The 22,933-nt window shown below is 31.8% G+C and overlaps 1 protein-coding gene across 1 annotated transcript; it reads right to left on the minus strand.

Moving 5' to 3' along the window:
* Window positions 1-16,671: 16,671 nt before the first annotated feature.
* LOC103495151 (protein trichome birefringence-like 33) lies at window positions 16,672-22,296 on the minus strand. The gene is made up of 6 exons (XM_008456619.3): window positions 22,014-22,296; window positions 21,264-21,489; window positions 18,868-19,039; window positions 18,554-18,753; window positions 17,910-18,068; window positions 16,672-17,244 (listed from the first exon to the last, which is right to left on the minus strand). The coding sequence occupies exons 1-6, from the start codon at window positions 22,198-22,200 to the stop codon at window positions 16,902-16,904; spliced, it is 1,287 nt and encodes a 428-aa protein (XP_008454841.1). The 5' UTR covers window positions 22,201-22,296; the 3' UTR covers window positions 16,672-16,901.
* Between the last annotated feature and the right edge of the window lie 637 nt (window positions 22,297-22,933).

Here is a 22,933-nt window from a genome sequence, read left to right on the forward strand (position 1 = left end):
GTAGTGTAAATCTATATAAATTTGATTGTTTGTCCTTGTAAATACAACCCGAAAATCAAGGGAAATTTTATTCCAAAAATACCTAAAATTCTAAAACCATATCTTACTAGATATAAGGTACGAATGTATCAAACATCAATCAATAAATACTTGAAATACAACATAATTGTGTATTAGCATGTAGTCTATCCAACATCACTTAATCAACATTATTCTAATTAAGTGTATCTACAATATTTCAAACAACAATCTACCTTTTTCTAGTGACTTACTTGGAGGTAAAATATGTGTTTCATGTTATAGACATCATATTCCATTCCAAATATATATTAGTCATTTGTACCATAAATTTAATATAGTGGATTGAAGGAGAATGGAGAGAATATTCTTTTAGTTGGGCAATTGACCAATGTTTATAGGAAGGTATTTTGGAGTTAAATTTTATTTGGACTGTTTTTCGAGTATATATCTGCAAATGAAATCTCTCTCTCTCTCTGTTTTTTTATGATATGAATGTACTTTGAATTTATATATGTTTACTCATCCCTACAACTTCCCCTATAGTTTATTAAAAAAAAATAATGATATATTGTTGCCAGCCAATTTTAAGCATAGAAATATTACATCAAATTAACTTAATAAGAGAAAATGGTTAAGTATTTAAATTAATTTTGATATATTTTTAATTTAAAATGCTATTTTTAGAAGCACTTATTTTATAAGCACCTTTAAGCCAAAAACTAATTAATTAAAATTTCATCTAAATATTTAGATTATTCAAACATATTATACATAGAGCATTAAGGAATAGTTGAGCTATGGATCACTTTCAATGAGCCAATAAGAGGAAATACAATTTTGTTAATTCATTTCATTTTTAACATTTTGTTAAAAATTTTATTAACAACATATAAACTTTTAAACAACTATTCTATAATTTTTATTAATTATATGTTGTTAAAGTTTTTATCAATTAATCATATGTTTTAAACGACATATAAGATACAATAATTTTTATTAATCATATATTGTTAAAGTTTTGTTTAAGATATTATTTCACATTCAATTCATTTTTCTTAAATGATATTGATTCAAATTCAACTTAATTATATTAATATGTAAATTTTATGGTGGTAAAATATTTAAGATAACCTAAATGATTATCTTAGTAAAGAAAAATTATATAATGTAAAATTTTAACTAATTTCGATGATACTAAAAATAATAAATTTAAATTTAAAATGACATATAACATTGTTGTACACACGATATTTCAGAAGAAATTTGATTTGTGGAGTTAAACTTGTGTTGATGTTGTATTTTCGTGTATTTGATGCGATGTGGTTCGATCTCTAGAATTTCATCCTCTGATTCTCTTTCGGTTGGATGCTTATGCTTGATTTGAGAAAGCGGAGCACATGATGTACTTGAAGTTGGAGTCTTGTGTAACGACCCAACTCTTTATACTAAGCTGAGATCATTACTACCCAAAGGAAAATAAAATTTCTTAAATTAAATTGAAAGGTAAAACAAATGTTCATGATCAAAACTTCAATACTCATTTAAAATCATAAATAAATAGAAATAAATCTCAAAATAACAAAATCCTAGTTCGAGCCCTATCTAGTTTTAAAGAGTAATAATGAAAGTACAAGAAATACTAAAATCATAATAGCGGAAGCAAAAAGTTTCCTATGGCATGCGATGGTCACTTCTTGTCATTCGCCAGCTTTCCTCTACCTCTCCCTTTACCTTTGCCTAAAAAATTTAAACATAAAAGAGTGAGTATAAAAATATACTCAGTAAGAGACCTACTACTAGTCCCGCTAGGTGACTGTTAACTTCCTATTAGAGTCCTGTAAAGTGGTACCCCTAACTGGCACGTTCCCAAACACATGCAATCTGTGATCCCGTAGGAACATCTTTAGCCTTCGGTGAACTCAAAGGAACACCTAGGACCAAACTGGTCTTCGGTGAACATAAGGAACACCTAGGACAAACTGATCTTTAGTGAATCGGGCTGTGAGTGACCCCATCAAGTCACTCATATACATATCATCTCATACTAGACTGGTGATCCCGTCTGACTACACAGTCATAAAAGGTAGTGATCCCGAGGGACACCAATGTGGGTACGACTCTAATAGATAAAGTTAACAGTATGACCTAACCACAGCATGTAGCATAATATAACATCATAAACATGACATGAATATTAACCATAACATTCTTAATCATGAGATTTATAATTCATGCATATCATCAACATCAACAGTCATCATCAACATACCTCAGTCAGAACTAACTGTAATCATAAGCATAGACTAGTCATGACTACCAATCATCATAAATCATAAACACATTATGCATATTAGCTACTTTAATGCATATTGGAAAAGTTACATGCAAGCTCATACTTCAATTCGAAGAGCTAGTAGGAGAATCTCTTACCTGAAGATTAGTTTAAACCAAATTTAATCCTGTCGGCAAGGTCAAACTTCCCAAGGAAAATCCCAAAGTTGAGATTGAATTCAATTTACCCTTAGTTGGAAAAGTTTCACTGCTCAACTTCCAATCCTTTCAGAAAAATAATTCAATTTAATCCAAAATTAAATTATTTAGGATCCAAATAATTATTTCTTGGTCATTAACCAAAACCCAAATTAAATTTTCCAAATTAGGTGGAAAGGCCAAAAAATAAGCTTGGCGGCTCAACCCAGCTTGGGCTGAGGCTGGAAGCGACTCAAATGCAGCTTGCGTGCGACTGAAGGGAAGAGACGGCTCGGGTTCAACTTAGCTCGAGTAGCTAAAGGACGTGGCTCGCACACACACGCACAGCTCGAATGAAAGCACGATTGAGAGTGGCTCGCTGACGGTTTGGCTCGGGCGGAACGATGCGGCAGGAGATGACCGACTGCAACAACTGATGACGAAGGAGACGAACGAAACTCGGGACGGTGATGAAAGGATGGAGGAGCGGCTCAGGTCGTGGGCTGGTTTCAACAACGGCGACATTCGTGGCAGTTCGCAGACGACGGAGCAGTGACGGGATGAGACGACTCGTCAACGACGCGGTGACGATTACGATGGAGACGGAGATTGACGGCTGACGTGCTTGGGACGAACAACTTGCATGGATCGGTAAGCTTGTGTGGCGATCGTCGATCGGAGATGGTAGCGGCGGATTTGAGTGGTTTTAGGGTTTTTAGGGTTTGCTTGAGGAAAGGGATGATGAATAGTCAATTTCACATCCTCCAAGGAAGCCTTCTTAAAAGCACAATAATAATAATGCTATAATTATCATTATTTTCCCAAATAAAATTTCATACTCTCTCTCTTCAATTAAACCCATCAAATCTTCCTTTTTAAACTCAAATCTCCCTCTCTCTCCAATCACCTCACCTTTAACTTTCCCAAAAATAACAATATAACCTTAAATAAATACATTATCTTTATAATAAAATTACTTTAACTTTATATTCAAATAATTATATATTCCTATATAATTCTTCAAAATTTCCTCAAATACAAATCCTCTAACACAAACACTTAAACACAAACAAAATTAATCATCAAATCCAAATTCAATTTATTAGATATTTTCCCAAAATATCTAATAAATTCTTATCTCTACAAATCAAAGATTTCCAACAATTAAATTATATAACACCCAAAATAATTCCAACATTAGTCAAAATTAAACTTAAGAAAATTAAAATAAATTACTTTAATTTGAGGCGCTACATCTTGGAACAAAGCTTGTATCTTCAAATAATCTTTAATCTTCGAGAGTAATCGACTTCAGGAGTTAAGAAGTCTTCTAGTTCTTAGGAGAATTCTCTCTAGATTTTCTAGAGTAAAAAATTTCTCACCCTTACAAATTAGGAGAACTCCTTTATTTATAGAGTTGTCTGATGGATCTTTATGGACATAGGCCTAGTTGATCCATTGACCAGACTCATTGACTCAACCATATAGGTTTGGGTCATACTTAAACTTTGGGCTAAATTAAGCTTATTTTCTTGGCTCAATTGAATTTTAGCGCAAGTAACAATATTTATTTGAACCAAATAATTAATTTGATCAAATTGTCATAATAAAGATATGTGACATCATTAGAATTGATCAATTTGTCTTTAATTTTAATCTGGGACACATGTCAATTTTTAGTTAATTCCAAATGCAATTAATTTAGTAAATGACGTGGCAATTTGTGATCGGTTCCAAAATTTTTTATTCAACAAATTCTCCTTTTCAAGATTTATGCACGTATATGAGTGGGTGAATCTCGAAAAAAGAAAAATTTAAAGTCCAAATACGAGCATTTTTTCTTTTTAGTACATGAGTTTGATTTAAATTTGAAATAAAGGTTGGTGGAATATACCCAATTCTTAATTTGAGAAAAGTTCAAGGTTTTATCCTTACTTTGATTTGAGTATAAAAATTTAAATTTCATTTTTTTTCATAAAATTTGGAATCAAATTTTAATTTGAGATAAGGATGAGGTTTTTACCCCACCCTAATTTATCTTGAAGATGCACAAGAATTTGGAATGACCAATTTTAATTTTGAGATAAAATGATCAATTTTAATTTTGAAATAAGTAAGAGATCTCAATCATAGGATAAAGTTAGATTTATGACTCCAATTTAAATTGGAGATAAAAATGGAGGTAATATATACAAGTTAATTTGACTTGGATTTTGAACCCAAATTTTAATTTTAAAATTGGTGATAAAATCTAAATTTTGAAGTATTTAAATATGCTTAATTATCTCAAAAAGTGGAATTCGAGATTTTATTCCAAAATAAAATAACATAAGATAATTAAATTTTAATTTTATTTAAAAATTAAAAAAATATCTCAAAAGTGAAATTCGAGATTTTATTTCAAAATAAAATAACATAAGATAATTGAATTTTTAATTTTATTTTATTATTTAAAAAATATTTAAAATCATTCCAAATTCTATTAGAAATTGGACTTGTTAATCTTATAAATAGACTCATACCTTGATCATTTTTCCTCATCGAGCAGAACAAATGTATGAGAGAAAAAAAGAAAAAAGAACTTCTTTCTTCTTCTCTTTCTTTCTTCTTTTATAATTTTCTTTTTTCTTTAACTTCCTGTACTTTTATTTCTTTTTATAGAAACTAAAGTTGTCGTGCCTCTGTTTGCTTCCCAATGTATTTTCAAAAGGTGGGATTTTTCTTCTTTTTTTTCTTTTTCTTTTTCTTCTTCTTTTTTTCGCAATCATTTGCAGGGGTGACTCCGTTGTCAGCAATTCGATTTCTACTAAGAGTGATCGAGCTTTTACTGTCGGATCCAACTCCAAGTAGAAACAATCGCGCATCTTTGCCATCAGCGATTCCATTTCTACTAGGGGCAATAGAATTTTTGTCATCGAATCCAACTCCTAGTAGGAACGATCAGACATCTTCGTTTTGCTTCGCCATTAGCGATTCAATTTCTACTATGGGCAATCAGACTTTTGTCGCCGGATCCAACTCCTAGTAGAAACGATTAGGCATCCTCGTTCTGCTTCACCGTCAGCGATCCAATTACTACTAAGGCGATTAGGCTTTTGCCATCAGATCCAACTCCTAGTAGGAACGATCGGACATCTTCATTCTGCTTTGCTGTCAACGATCTGATTTCTACTTGTGTCATACCCCGTTCTAAGTTTTTCCCTCTAACCTAGATCGTGGTGTGCATTTACTCTTGAAAAACATTCATTTTCTAAAGTAAGAGTAGTAAAACATTTTTCAAGAAATTGTATAAAAATTTCGGCAACATCTCCCTTAAAATATAGTTAGCCAAAACCTATAAAGGGAGAAATTTTCAATTCTATAACTATATATGAAAACTTCATAAAACCACATCACATTAAGTGTGTCTCGGCACACACTCATCCAAAAAAATTTAGAGTTTCAAGCAGAGTTAAGATTTAAACTAGATATTACATACAAAAGATCACAGTCTGATAAAGGATTTCTCAAAACACAAGTTCTAAGCGCCCTCTTGCAACATCTAACCTCCCCAAGATGCACTACTAGAGTTAACTATATACATAGTAAAAATGGAGATTTACTAGTGATGACGAGGGTTCAACCAATGTTTGGCTCTTGATCGCTACCTGAGGAGGGAGAAAACATTGAAAATGTAAGTTGAAAACTCAGTGAGTGGAAAGTTCCTTAGAAGTAAACTCATAAAGCATGCTCAAAAGAAAATTTGTAAATATGTATCAGTAAAGAAATAATTGTTAAAAGTGTCATTAACTCATAGCCACTAGTCAAACCAACAAACCTGTACTCAATCTAACCATGGCAAGACGTCTAAATGTACGACCAAAGAAAGCTCACACTTGACCAAAGAATCATATGGCCAAAGCTAGCTCACACATATTTAGTACCCGCTACGATAGCAACCTCCATCCAATTCAACCATGATAGCAAACTAAATACACGGCCTGGAATAACTCACACATGATCCATATCCACAAGGAAACACATGGCCAAACGAAGCTCATGTATACTTAGCACCTACCATAGTAACAACATCCATCTAATGCAACCATGATAGCATACTAAATACACGGCCCGGAATAGCTCACACGTGATCCACATCCACAAGGAAACTTGTGGCCAAACAGAGCTTACACATACTTAGCACCTACCACAGTAGCAACATCCAGTCTGCTCCTATGTGCACATAGAGCCACCCACCATGGGTTAAGCTAGGCCTGAATCCATATCATAATCCTCCATCCACATCCTCACCTAGGCCTAGGTTCTCGAATCTCTGATCACGATCTTTTTCAGCCTTAGAACCCCCTGACAACCATAGGTGGCGCTACGAAAACACATTCAGGTAGCCTTAGAAAAATCACCTTCTCGTTCACCATAAACATAGATTAAACATATTTCAAAAGCAAGTATAATCAAAAACTGGAAACACGGTTTTATAAAGTTCAAGCCAGACGCATTCTTAAAATCATGATGAATAAATATATTGTTTAAGTATAAATGAAAACAAGAACTTGAAACTCATTTTTATAAAATCCAAGTCATAAACATTCTTAAAAATGTGATGCGTATACACACTAATTAAACATAAATGAAAACACGTCATAAAAAGCTTAAGTCGTAGTAGTTTTCAAGCCATATCATGAGATAACATGTATAAATATAAAGAATGCTTGAAAATAAGTCGCTCCCAGTCAATAACTCGATCCCCCGGGGTTATATGCTTTTCCCACTTCAATTTAGTTTGAAATAATGATCAATGACCCTCAATTATCTTCGCATATCAAGATATCACAACTATCTCTAAAATACTTCATCATGACAAAGCAAACTATTTATGGTTCAATGGGTCGAACTCCACTTTTCTTATTAACTTTGTATCATTCACCACATGCTTTAAATTTAAGCTAAAATTTAACTTTTAGACCCTTAAACTTCAACTTAAACTCCTAACGCAACAAGCACCCAAACTTAAGGCGTATTTTAAAACCGTATGCTCTTATATCCCATATCCAAACCTAAGAGGTTTAGATCCATTAACAACTCAATATCAATCTAACAAGTCAAAACTTAGGAACTTACCCAAACTTATCTAAAACGACCTTAAACGTGTTGACCAATGTTTCTAAGTCCTTCAAATCTTCAATCTCTCATATAAAACAATATGGGTAATATCAAGTTCATACCAAAACTAAATGGGTATTCACAAAACTCTAAGAAAACTTATTAGAATTTTCCAAAATCTTACTAAAGGCTTACAAATAACCTCAACTTCAATGGACAATACTCTAATGTCTTTCTAAACTCTAATCTAGCATCCAAAATTATGGGTAAGTTGATTTTGCTCCAAACACTTTATAGGTATCACCATTTGAAGCCAAAAATCAACGTATGTTCAAGAATTCCATGGAAAATTAACTATCGATGAAATCTTACCAAACACTTCTCAAATAGTCTTATTTCTAAAGAACAACAGCCTCACGACCTTCTAACTTCGAAAAATAGCTATCAATATTATGAGTTATTCAATATCATCGCTAAAATTAGATGGGTACTCAAGATCGACTTGAAAAAACTTAGAATCTTACCCATGTTGTGCCAAAATGCCAAATTTTGAGCTTTTGGATGGCTGGACAGCGGCTCAAACTCTTCTAAAGCTCGAATCTACCAGTAAAAACCAAGTCGAACTTAATGGGTAATCAAGATTCATCAAGAAATCTAACTAAAATAAAGAATTTTACCATAAAACTTATATCCGATGAAAGGAAGTTGAAAAGGACGACGTTAGCGATTATTCGACTTGCCAAATGACGACGGAAGGTTGTTAGGTGGTGTACACTTCGACAAACGATGAAACACAAGGAGGAACTCGAATAGAGTGTGTACCGATCAAAATTGCAGGCTTCAAATCACCATGGATCAAAGGTTTTGTGGCGTGTAGAGGTCGTCATCCGGCGATTCAAGTGGTGCATGCGGTTGACGAGTTATGGCGTCGGCGTGCCACATCATGACCGGAGGCGTGGTAACTAACGTATGCAAGGGAAAATGCAAGGCACCGGCATGCAGTCTTCGTTCTGCATCGGAGAGGGGTTTTGACTTGGGTGGTGGCATCAGCACAAAGGAGAGGAAGAGATGGAGAGATGGTTGGCGACAAAAAATTTCAACCGAAGAGTGGGGTAACCGGCGTTTTTTAGAGGAATGAAGAAGAAGAAGAGAGAAAAGGAAAATATCCTTTCTTTTTCTTCTCTCTTTTTATTTCCTTTTTCACTTTTTTCAACTTAATAAAAATATATATTGATTATAATGGAAATGACCAAATTGCCCCTCACTTCAATTTTAACTTACTTTTTTCCCTTAACTTGTAACGACCCAACTCTTTATACTAAACTAAGGACATTACTAAAAAGAAACAAGAACAATAGACACTTTCTTAAAAAGAGGGAAGACTAAATTTTTATTAAAAACGGAATACTAAAACACTGATACATATACGCGGAAGCAAAACTGAATCCTCATATGGCATGTCACGGATCCTTCTCTATCGCTCGCCAGCTTTCCTCTACCTTTGCCTTCGCCTGAAATATTAAACATAGAAAGAGTGAGTATAGACATATACTCAGTAAGGGACCTACTACTAGTCCCGCTAAGTGTCTGTTAACTTTCCATTAGAGTCCTGTAAAGAAGTACCCTTGAACTGGCACGTTCCCGAACACGTGAAAACTGTGATCCCATAGGAACAAATCTGGTCTTCGGTGAACCCAAAGGAACACCTAGGACAATCTGGTCTTTAGTGTATCCGAAGGAAACACTAAGACAATCGAGCTGTGAGTGACCCCGTCAAATCACTCGTAATCATGTCAATGTCAATGTTAATGTCATAATGGACTGGTAATCCCGTCGGACTACACAGTCATAAAAAAGTAGTGATCCCGAGGGACAGCCATGTAGATACGACTCTAATAGACAAAGTTAACAGAACACTCTATCCATAGCATGTAGCATAAAATTAATTATCCCGAGGGACAGCCATGACATGGGTATTAATCTTAACGTTCTTAATCATGTGATTAGTATATCATGCATTAACATCAACATCAAGAGTAAGCATCATCAATCATACTACCAGTCATTAACATAACACCAGTCATCATCATCAATCATCAATATAATGACAGTCATTATCAATAGCATCAAGTTATGCATTTTAGCTACCATCAATGCATAATCATAATTACATGCAGTCTCTTAAATTCAGTTCGAAGGTCTAGTAGGAGAATCTCTTACCTAGAGATTTTAGCCAAACAAAGTACTATCTAGCTGACAGGAAAAATTCTCCAATTAACTTGATCTTAATCATAAAAGGAAAAACTCAGTATCTTAATTAATAAAATTAGCAATTGGTTAACATCCAAAGATTCTCCCAAATTAATTAACTTTCTAAAAATTGGGGTTGAAACCAATTCAACCTTGATTGGAAAAAATTCGATATTAAATCTTCAAGAATTAGCCAATTGAACCTTTAAATAAACTCAAATATATCCAAAATTAAATTAATAAATTATTAATTTCATTTCGTTGGTTTACCAAAGTTATCCTTGATGGGAAAATTCATCACTTTAAATCTTCAAGTTATCACTTTAAATCTTCAAGTTTTGCCAAGAGGATCAATTTTAACTAAAACTGGTAAGGCGACAGCGGCAGAGGGTCATCTTAGAGAAGAAGATGAAGAACCTTTTTCTTTTTCCTTTTATTTCTAACTTAAGCATTTCAATGTTACTTATAGACCAAAATAATAACAATAATATTTATTCTTTTCCTTTTAGGATATATATATATATATAATACCAAAATATACATATATCTTTATTCTCATTCTCTTTCCTCAATAAATTCCTTAAATGCACAAAATCTTAGGCATTTATAACCATTAATAATAATAATAATACTCTTTTTTATTATTATTTTTCTCTCACCAAAATCTATAATGAACAAATATGTATTTATTTAAACCATCATTCTCTCTTCTAAATAAATATATATCTTTTCTCGTCTAATCAAATCAACCATCTCTTTACTCATGGATTATCTTCTTTTCCAAACAAATATAATTATATTCCATCACATAATTAACTTCACTCCAAAATCTCAAATTAACTTAAATCCTCAATTCTTTTTAATCAATCAAATCTTTTCCAATAAATCACTTATAACTTCCAACATGAATTATCTTAACCCAACCATAACAACTTCACTCTAGAATCAATATTTATCTTTATGTAGAATAATTAATTATCTTTCACAATAATTAACTATTATTTATCTTTCTCCAAAATAATTAATTATCTTCTACAATAATTAATTATTATTTATCTTTTTCCAAAATACAATTATCTTTTCCTTTCACATAATTATATATATATATATATATATATATATATATATATATATATATTTCCACATATACATATAATTATTAAATTTCCAACAAATTTTCCACCCCATAATTATTTAATTTAATTCAACTTCAACAACACTAAAAAATTCACAACTTTACTTGATCCTCGTAACATACCATTTAATCAAAAACTCAACAAACACCACATGCCAAAACCTCTAATTAATTAAATATTCATCCAACAAATATTTAATTAATCTCAATTTCCACATAAATCAAATAGTTCTCATTAACAAAATAACGCCCAATAAATTAAATCTAATTAAAGAAAACTAAGATAATTGACTCCAAAATTATCTTAATTTTGGGGGCATTACAATCTTCCCTCCTTTAAGAAACTTTCGTCATCGAAAGTTCTAATATTTGAACAATTTGGGATATTGGGCTCTCATGTCTTAATTAATAACAATTTCTACCAAACTCCATAATCTTTAATTAAATATACACACCAATGTATATATATTCAATTAATCCAACACAAAACAACTAAATACATTCCTTAACTTCGAATTTTAATTAATCTAACACCTAATAAATTCCATAACTTCCAATTCCACTTAATGTAATACTCATAATTAGTTCCTTAAATTTATGGGGTGTTGCATAACTTCATTCTTTTCAACATCTAATAAAACAATTAAGTTTTAAACCCAACTAAAATGGTTCTAGATTTTCTTTTCAATTAACTCAACCTTTAAAGGGTAAAAAAACATACTCCAACTTATTTTTCACCATTTATGAGGTATTAAATAAATAAAATAAAGGAGAGCGGAATGATGGCTTACAACTAAGACTGATCGGGCTTTGACCGTCGGATCCAACTCCTAGTAGGAACGATCGGCCATCTTTGTTCTGTTTTGCCATCAGCGATCTGATTCCTACTAGGGGTGGTTGGGCTTTTGCCGTTGGATCCAACCTCAAGTAGAAACGATCGGACATCTTCGTTCTGCTTCGCCATCAGCAATTTGATTTCTACTAGGGATGATCGGGCTTTTACCGTCGGATCCAACTCCTAGTAGGAATGATCATGCATCTTCGTTCTATTTTACCATCAATGATTCGATTTCTACTAAGGGAGATTGGCCTTTTGCTGTTAGATCCAACTCCTAGTAGAAACGATCAGACATCTTCATTCTGCTTCACCGTCAGCAATCCAATTTTTACTAGGGACGATCGAACTTTTACCATCGGATCCAACTCCTAGTAGAAACAATTGGGCATTTTTATTCTGCTTTGCCGTCAGCGATCCGATTTCTACTAGAGGTGATCACACTTTTGTCGTTAGATCCAACTCCAAGTAGGAATGATCGAGCATCTTCATTCTGATTTGCTATCAACGATTCGATTTCTACTAAGGACGATCGGGCTTTTACCTTCGGATCCAACTTCTAGTAGGAACGATCGGACATCTTCGTTCTGATTCGCTGTCAGCGATTCAACTTCTACTAAGAGCGATCAGATTTTTGTCGTCAGATCCAACTTCTATTAAGAACGATCGTTCATCTTCATTCTGTTTCGCCATCAGAATACGATTTCTACTAAGGGCGATCAGGCTTTTACCATCAGATCCAACTCCTAGAAGAAATGATCGGACATCTTCGTTCTACTTTGTCGTCAACAATCCAATTTCTACTAAGGACGATCGAGCTTTTGTCGTTGAATCCAACTCCTACTACGAACGATCGTGCATCTTAATTCTCCTTTGTCGTCAGCCATCTGATTTCTACTAAGGGCGATCGGGCTTTTGCCGTCAGATCTAACTCCTAGTAGGAACGATCAGACATCTTCGTTTTACTTCACCATTAGTGATCCAATTTCTACTAGGGACGATCGAGCTTTTGTCGTCGGATCCAACTCTTAGTAGGAACGATCGCGTATCTTCTTTCTGTTTCACCATCAACGATCTAATTTCTACTACGGACAATCAGGTTTTTGTCGTCGGATTCAACTCCTAGTACGAATGATCGAGCATCTTCGTTCTGCTTCACCGTGATTGATCCAATTTCTACTAGAGACGATCGAGATTTTTCCATCAGATCCAACTCTTAGTAGGAACGATCGACCATCTTTGCTCTCCTCTGTTGTCATTCTGAAGAGGTGAAACTGCACCATCTTCATCTTGGAGAGGCGGAGGTGGAGCTGCACCATTTCATCTTCTTTGAAAGGTTGTGGTAGAGCTACACTGTCGTCCTTTTCTTAAAGAGGCAAAGGCGAAGCTGCACTATCGTCGTCTTCTTAGAGAGGTGAAGGCGAAATTGAACTGTCATCTTCTTCTTAGAAAGGTAGAGGCAAAGCTGCACCGTCGTCTTCTTCTTGGAGAGGCTGAGGCAAACGCTACACCATCGTGATCTTCTTAAAGAGGAAAAAGTAGAGGTTCACCATCGTTATCTTCTTGGGAGAAACTTGAAGATGGAACCAACAAAGCAACTCTCGAATTAGGACATGGTAAAGCAGTAGTGCAATACTCAAAGTTGGAGATGAAAAAGAATTGTCGAAGTCTCCAACCCTACATTTGAATAAGCCTTGATGAAATCTTTGAACTTGAATTTCAAGAAACGTTAACAAAGCCTTAGAATTTGATTTTGAGGCACTTCTGAACTTGTGTGAACTTGAATTTCAAGAAACATTAACAAAGTCTTAGAATTTGATTCTGATGAACTTCTAGAATTGTGTGAACTTAAATTTCAAGAAACATTAACAAAGACTCAAAATCAAAACTTCCAGACTTGTGTGAACTTGAATTTCAAGAAATATTAACAAAGATTGAGGAACTTCTAGACTTGATGATGGGCTGTTGAACTTCAGAGAAGTGATGCTCTTATAAGTATCTAACTTTGCAGCATCTTGCTCCTAGTGCAACACCTCTTTGATTTGTTGTATTGCCCCCAAAAAGGCATCTTCAACTTTAAGTTGAAATTCTTCAAAGAGAATGAACACGATCAATTGCTAGTGTCATGCTTTATGTAATCATGACACTACTCTTGTTTTCCATTCTTCTCAACTGAGTTTTTTTTATTGGACTGAACTTAAAGTTTTCCAAAAGCTGCATATGTACCCTTTATAATATAGGGATCAAGTCATAATGTAGTTCAACTTATTGTTTTTTACCGAACTGAACTTAATGTTTCCCTTAAGCTACCTACACATTAAGCATAAAATTTCTTTAGAAACTTTGGTTCGTCGTGGAGTTGAACTTGTGCTGATATTGTCTTTGCATTGATTTGATGTGATGTGATCAATCTCTAGAATTTGGTCCTCTGATTTTCTCTCGGTTGGATGCTTATGCTTGATTTGAAGAAGTGGAGCACATGATGTTCTTGAAGTTGGAGTCTTTGAAGAAAGCTTGTATCTCCAAAGGAGCTTCAATCTTCAAGGGTGGTTGACTTTAGGAGTTGAGTTTTCTAGTTCTTCAGAGAATTCTCTCTAGACTTTCTAGAGTAAAAAATTTCTTACCCTTACAAATGAAGAAAACTCCTCTATTCATAGAGTTCTCTAGTAGGTCTTTATGGACTTAGGCCTAGTTGGTCCATGGATCAGACCCATGGACTCAACCACATGGGTTCGAGTCATATTTAACTTTTGGGTTAAATTAAGCTTATTTTTTGGCTCAATTGAACCAAAATAATTAATTTGATCTAATTGTCATAATAAAGATACGTGCCATTATTAGAAATGATCAATTTGTCTTTAATTTTAATTTTGATCACATATCAATTTTTTGTTAATCCCAAATACAATTATTTTAGTAAATGACGTAACAATTTATGATTGGTTCCAAATTTTCTTATTCAACACATGTATTTACAAATTTGAAATTTAAAATTTAGAAAATATTTAAATAAATATATTCACAATTTAAATTTGGAAGATAAAGTAATATATAAATTGAACAAATTGAAATTGAAAAGTAAATTAAACATATAAATATAAAATATAAAATAAATATAGTTAAATAGAAAAAAAAATTAATTAGATCTAAAATTTGAAAATCAAATAATACATTCGTCTAAAATATTGAAATTTTAAAATTTAATTAACACATAATTATGAAAAACTAAGAGAAAAAAATAAAAACAAATTAAAAAATATATAGGGTTTTTTTTTAAATATAACAAAACTGGTAAATACTTACACTATTTAGAACAATTTTGAAAAAGAAAAAAGTCTACCGTCCCATATGTAAAATACCACAAATACCCCAGTCAACACGCTATTAATCGACCACATGTACGAGTAATGTTCTTCTAAATTATCTTGTACTATAGTCTAAACGATAGTTTTGATCATGATCGGTAGTTTGTTGTAGGTTTTTGTTTTACTTCGCTTATACGATATAAAATTCTTCCGTAGATATGTCATGTTAGGTTCTAATAATGCGATTAAGGTGGCGTCTAAATTAAGGTTACGTGATAAAAGGTACATGTCCTACATATATGAGTTGCTAAATGCATAATGATCAACGTTTAGTACAAGTTTTCCTCATGTTTGCCCAAGTGTAAGTGAAGTTAGAGGTTTCCTGGGCGCAGTTCATTTTAAACGATGGAAATGCAACAGTACCAACAGTACAACACGGCGTCAGAAAAGCCTCTCCCGACGTTCTTCTCAATGCCGTGTTGTACGTCGGAATATCCTTTCTCGACGTACTTTCATTTTCGCCGACGTTTTTTGGCGTCGGGAGTACCCCTATCTCTTGTAGTGAGTGAAATAATATACTTTAAACAATCGTGTTAACCATGGTAAATGATCGTGTTGATCATGGTACGTAAACGATCATGTTGATTATGGAAGTGGTCGAGTTGGTTATGGTAAGAGATTATGTAGTCCAATGTAAATGATTGTGAAAAACTTCAAATCTAACGATCGTATAATACAATATACACAATCGTTTAGAAATGCAACAGTACATAGTTCTTTGTTAATATCTTTTACTAATCTTCTAAGCAATTTAGAATTCCTACCAAAGATGATGAAGATGGAATGGGAGATTTAAACTATTAGATCTTATATTCTAGACGTCAAAGAAAGAGGAGATGAATAAATACCAAACAAAGATGAATAAATTACAAAGATATGAAAAAGTACACAACTCGTCACACAATATTCAAAATAAACAGGCATATATGAAATTTAAGAAAAAATAATTGGGTTTCATGAGTTTTTCTTATTTTGTTATATAGACCGTAATAAATATTTAGAGATTTTATTAATCTATGTAAATTCTTTAAATATTAAACACATATATTAAAGATTAATAAGGAAAGGAAAAAATAAATTAAGAAATATTAAATAAATAAACATGAAAAATTAAAAAATGAAGAAAAAATAAAACAAGTTAAGAAATATAAAAAAATAAAGTAATAAAAAAATCATCAAAGTTGCAAATTAAATCTAAGATGGCCAAAAATGAAGATATCCACCATTCAACCAAATAAAGATTTTAAAATAGTATGAAAATAGAATTAAATAAAATGAAAACAGAAGTGGAGAATTTCCCATGGTTTAATTTAAGAATTTCTTAAAAAATGAGAAAATCAAACGGGCCATCCTAACTATTTTACAAATCAAAATTTTCTTTAAACTAATATAATTGACAATTTTACATTTTTCCAAGAATTAACAAACATATCAAACTAAGGATGTTTTTATACAAATTTTCCTTTTCCAGGGGAAAAAAGAAGAGAAAAAACTCATGTTCAATCCTTTGAATTTCATATAGATTTACACTCTCCATCTTGAATATTGACATACTCAATACCGCGCCAGCCCCAACTTTACACAAAATCTCATAACGAATCCTAGATGGGAGTGAACCTTCATAAAAATTTAACTTTGAATTGACTTAAATGCTTTACTTTAAAATACTTCCTTTTTTTTTTTTTTAAGCCATTGACAAGTCAATCCAAAAAGACCTTTATTAAGATTAATAAGGATAGAAAAGTTTGGTAAAAAGAAGCTCGTTCCAAGTATCCTGAAGACCAGGCAGACACCAATGGACACAATCTGCATAGCTTACTGGGTTTGCCAGCTGCTCTGGCGTTAATGGCGACCATTGCTTCTTGTAGATGGACGTGTGGGCATCTCGACGATAGCTCGAGAGCTGTGTGATGTTTAGAAATGTGATCGGAAACTTCGACTTTCCAAAGACTTCTCCAATCACTTCCATGATGCTTTTTCTCGAATCAGAGCCCCAATAGTTTGGATCTTCAATTAGAGTTGTTTGGTTGTAGCAGTTGCCACCTTCTTCACCACCCCAATCAATGCTTCTGTAGAGAGACAAAATAAGGGAATTGATCAGAGTTACCTTAATCAATGGCTATACCAAGATAAAATGTTCAACATAACTTGTGCTGTTACAATATGGTTACTCTCTCTTTAACAACGCATGTGTCATAAAATATCGAAGTAACTCATCTATTATCTTGTAAAGATTATGAGGTATGAATTCAACATCCTCTCACTCGAGATGTTAGCTCTTTTGTTTTATCCTTTTTGGGTTAGATATTTTTTTCTTTAACGGAATACTCGTTTAGGTTTTATAGACTCTAATACCATATTTGATAAACTTAGGTATCACCTCCGGACAAATTGACAATGAAATAATTAATTTGAATATTGTATAATAGTCGTGGGATCTCTTTATCTTTTTTATGTATATCTAATCAGGAGTGAAAGGAAAAAAAATGTTGGAAGGAGAGCAATTGCATCTCGCTTAATTAGCTCGTTTTTAAGTTCAAATTTTGATTTTAAATTAGGTTTTAATACAAATCGACTTGTATAATGTTTCGCGCTCTTTATGAATGTTTACACTAATTAAAATATTATATACTTAAAAGTTAGAGGTCGACTCATGTTTATTTTATTTTATTTATTTTTGAGATCCCACGTCCAAAAAGTAAGATATATCATCATATCATAAGAGAGAACTTACTTTCCATGTGAAGGGGACATGCTAGTGAAGAAAACCCTAGTTTTTTTAGGGTTCATATTCTTCCTAACCCATCTCAACATGCTCTTCATTGCCATACGATAAGCATCCTCTGTTGATAGCTCTACTATGTCTTGTACTTGATCCTCAAAAGACCCTTGCCTATAAATTAATTAAATTCAATAACATCAATTCTTTTTCAAATTTGTAAATGTATAAAAAAGAGGGATAATATTAACTATACAAATAGGTTAAATTACAAGTTTTAGTCGTAAACTTTCAAATGTATGTGTGTACGTAAATAAAATGTTTGTAATTAAACTATTCTATTATTAGATATTTTAAGCTTTCAATTTTGTGACTATAATATCCGTAGATTTCGGAAAAATGTCTAATAAATCACTAGACTTAATTCAATTTTGTATTAAACAGTACTACCACATCCCTGACATTTAAAATCTTTAAAGTTAGATATAAATTGAAATACATCTTTCCAATAAGACTCTAATTTCAAAGATCATTGTAATACTTGAACATGCATGGAAGCTTAAAATTCAGAATTAATTCTATTAAACACTTCTAAATTAAAATTTGAAAGTAAATAGAGACAACCCAAGAAGGACAAAACATAATATATAAAATCTTACAGGATTTTCATGTTCAAGCCAGTCATCCACCAAAGGTAAGTATTGAAAACCATAATATCAACCCCTTTCCAATGCCTTCCATGCTTATTAATGGACCCTCTTCTTACTATCCGATCAGAAATCCGATGGATCACCGCATTATCAGAGTTCGATTCCAAAAGAAATGGTGCCCAATAGAATTCAATCGTTGCATTGAACTCCTATATGTATATATATATATTAATCTTCAATATTAATCTATATTTACCAAAAGTAAGTTTAATTCTCTACTCTTTAATTAAAGAAAAAGAAATAACAAAGTACGAATTAAGTACCTTGGCGGTGAAAACAGTGAGGGAATCGAAGGTCGCCATGGACTTGGCGTCGTCAGGAATTAGAGATTGAAGAAGACAAACCATTGAAACGAATTGCCCCCTATTTAGAGAATCTCCAACGAACATCATCCTCTTTCCCCTTAGGGCTTCTAGCATTAGGCTTGCATTGAAACTTCATTTTTTTCAAAAGGGAAAAGGAAAATATGAGTTAATTCAATCAGAATTTGCACATGCAATTCACAAATTAGTAGATATTGATGCATATGTATAAGCAGAAGGAAAATTCTATTTGGAAATCCAAATTTTATTAATATATCTATATCTTTTTAGAAATGTAAGTAGAAAAATAGATGAAATATGCATTTCTCCATTTTTAAATAACTTCAAAACAAACCACTTGCTTCCTTTATGGTTAAACTTTCTAAATCAAAATTTGATTGTTTCTATATATTATTAACAATTTTTATAAAATGATTTAAATCCACGTATATGTGTAAAAATATCGACACATATTCTTCAACTTGGTTCTGCCACGTCACCCTCGTGACTATGGAGCGGCCAATTTTAATGCTTCCATACGTCGTCGCTTCGTTTTTTTTTTTTTTTTTCTTTTTCTTTTCTTTTTGCACTAAGTTATGTTATCTAATTTTTTAATAATTATTGCAATATGGTCAACTTTATCAAATCGTTTGAAAGCAATAAGATAGTTCAAAATTTATGTATTTTTTTTAATGACAATTTCAAGTGTTTTTTAATTTGACAAAATGAATCTAATTATGTGATTTTACTTGGTCAATATGTGTCTTGTTTTTATTAGAAATTGAATATTCGATACAACTGTTAAGTTGAGCTTACTAGTTTTTGTTTCCACTTTCTCTAATCTAAAATCCTCAAATTTAATCTTAATTAATTCAGGTACAATTCATGAATTTTGATCTTGAATATTGTAATAATGACGACGACGACGATAACAACAATAATAACAATAACAATGAGACCAAAACCCTAATAAACTTAAACAAAAACAAAATGAGTTTAGTTCATACATAATTTATCCATTCTCTTTTCATTAGAATCTAACATTTAATGTTTATAGCTTAAATTTAAATTTATTTAATGTTTATAACCTAAATTTAAATTCTACATATTTAGGCATACAAAACAAAAATACTCCTTATTTTTAATGTCTCATTAATCACAAAAATAAGAACTTAAATTTATTTACAAATCCACAACCTAATTTACTATATAGGGGACTTTAAGTAAATGGTTCATATCAATATCGATATATATTCATGATATTCAAGTTTCTACCAAAATATACCTATACTTTAAAAAATAAAATGTCAAACACAAAATAATATAATATATGTGAAATGTTAAAAATAAATAAATATTGGTATCCAAAATAAAATGAATGTGAAAATATTCTCAAAATATTACCATTATTAACTATTTCTTTCATTTTCTTTCGTTGAATCTTATTAGGGTATACTTTAAGAGAAGTAATTAATTGATATCTTATCTTAAATTTTTTTTTTTTTTTTTATCTTTTGAGCTGGCTAATTAAACTCCAATAGTTGACTAATTTGTTTCCATTAACATTACATGTGTACTAATAGTATAAAAGCAATCTCAAAACCTTTACAATCTTTTTAATTTTTCTTATGTTAATCAAATTAAAAGGTCAATATGATGATCTTAATTTTAATTTTAAGTTTGTATTTTTAAGTGTTAAGTTTTTCTAATGTGTAATGAGTTATGGTATTTTGAATTTAGATCAAGATTACTTTTGGTTCAACTTTTATATATCAACAACTAGATCAAAAGAAGATAGTTTCGTCTATTGATATTATCTTAATTTATTTACATATATTATATAAATACAAATTGAATAGAGCTGAGACTCCTTGAACTTAGATTTTAATTATTCTTTTTTCTTCTAAGTTGATGGTACAGGTAGTAATGCAACTTTTTGTTATGTTTTTAGATGATATTGTGAACTAAAAACTTCTCTTTTTTTTCTTTTTTAAGGAACAAGTTACAAAGTTTTTTTTATTCCAAAATTTCATAAATTTTATATGCAATAAATAAATTAATCTAAAATAATTAACACTCAACAAATTATTTAGATCCTATTTGAAAGTTTTACATAGATAACATTTCCCACTGGACACATTAATCAATAGACACAATTGGAAAAATTTGAAAAAGATACTTTTTACACACAAACTTTAAATTTAACCTTATAATTATTTTCTTTTAATTTTCACAACTTAATATATTTAAAATGAAGTTAAAAATGGATAACGATAACCATTTTATATTATCCAAGCTTCTTGTCCAAAAGATATTTTTTTAATTATGAAGAGAGAAAGAGAGAGAGAGAGAGAGACCTGGGAAGATCGCAGCCGTGGGGTTGCCACCGCCAGTACTGATAACTCCGGTCAGGGCGGCCATGTTCCTGACACGTCAGCTGGGGCTGTATGTAGGGACAATCTGACTCATCATATAGCGGCCGAGTCACCTCGTCCCTAACCCACTTCCCACTGTACACGTCACAACCCTCCCCATCCTCCTTCAATTTTCCTTTCGCAAATGCCAACTTCTCCCACTTCTTCTCTAACAACGCCCAAAAATCATAATTATTATATATGATTGATTAAATAATCTTCAAATCAACCAAATTATATTCTTATCCCCACTACATCCAAACACTTTAAGCTTGTCAAAAATAAATAAAGCATCATTTTAGATTCCATTTGGCCTTATATTTTCAATACATCTTTATTATTGTTTATTTTTCATTCAAAAAACTGTTATTTATATTAATACTTTTACTCTAAATTTTAAAAATATATCCACATATATGCATTACATGAAATCGTTAAGAACTAAATATGAGATTTATATCCAAAGTAAAAGAGATTGAAATTTGACAAATACACGTACGAAAGACTATATAGTGAAAAAATGGTAATTTAACAAAAGAATGTATTACATTACCTGCTGCTCCTCTGATATGATGTTAAATTTATGGTGATTTTGTCGTCTGTTATTATTAGAACTAAACCTAAGAATATCTAATTATATATGTACAAATCATATATATAGCTCAAATGGTAGGTAATGAGAATTGAACTCACCGGTGGTGGGTGAAGGGCGGTCGGGGTTGAGGTCGAGTTCAAGTTGTTGGCTGAAGATGCAGGCGAGGTCTTCACCGTAGAGGATGGCGACGAAGAAGATGAAGGCCAAGAGAGTGAAGAGGTAAGGGGAGAAGCGAGGTTTTCTAAGGAGGGCGGAGGAGGAAGAGATAGGAGAAGGAGGCTTCATTTCAGGGAGAGGCAAAATTAGAAGTTTTAATGACAAAGACAAAAACCTTCTTGCTATTAATAATACCTACCTATCAATTTTTGTTTCATTATTGCCACTTTGTATTCCCTAAATTAAATTAATGATTTGCTTCTTAAATTAATAGAGTATTAGGAATTTAATTCAATTAATTTAAAATTGACTAAAAAGGGCTTATTGGAAAATAGTTGAAAAGTTAACATCAAGGACAGAGAGGACTCAAGGTATAGTATGGAAAATTAAATAATAATAGTAATTTTCTTTTAGTTTAGTTTTTATTTTTTTACTTATCAAGGTTATATAATGTCATTTTACTTGGGTTCTTCTATAATCTCATTTGTATTCTTTTTGAGTGTTAGACATAAAAAGAAAAAAAAAAAAAAAAAGGAAGCAAGTAATTTTACGATTTAAGTTATAATTACGTTGCATGAAATTTTACATCTTTTTTATCGTTTAAATACACCTACGTTGTGACATTAGACATCATAATATAAGAAAATGTAGGGCAATAAAATGAAAGAAAAAGGTAAGATATGGAGTGAAGATGGTGGAAGGATTTATGAAGAAGAGTAGTGGGTGAATGATAACTTAGAAGAGAAATTGTATTTGTTGCTTTGCTTCTAAGGTAAGATATTAATTCATTTTTTTCCAAATTATTGGTTTAAAATTATAATCAGTCTCTTTCTTTCTATAGTAAAATAAGTTTTAGGTGCAA

The sequence above is a fragment of the Cucumis melo genome, chromosome 10 (genome assembly GCF_025177605.1).
Source record: "Cucumis melo cultivar AY chromosome 10, USDA_Cmelo_AY_1.0, whole genome shotgun sequence".
Taxonomy (NCBI): domain Eukaryota; kingdom Viridiplantae; phylum Streptophyta; class Magnoliopsida; order Cucurbitales; family Cucurbitaceae; genus Cucumis; species Cucumis melo.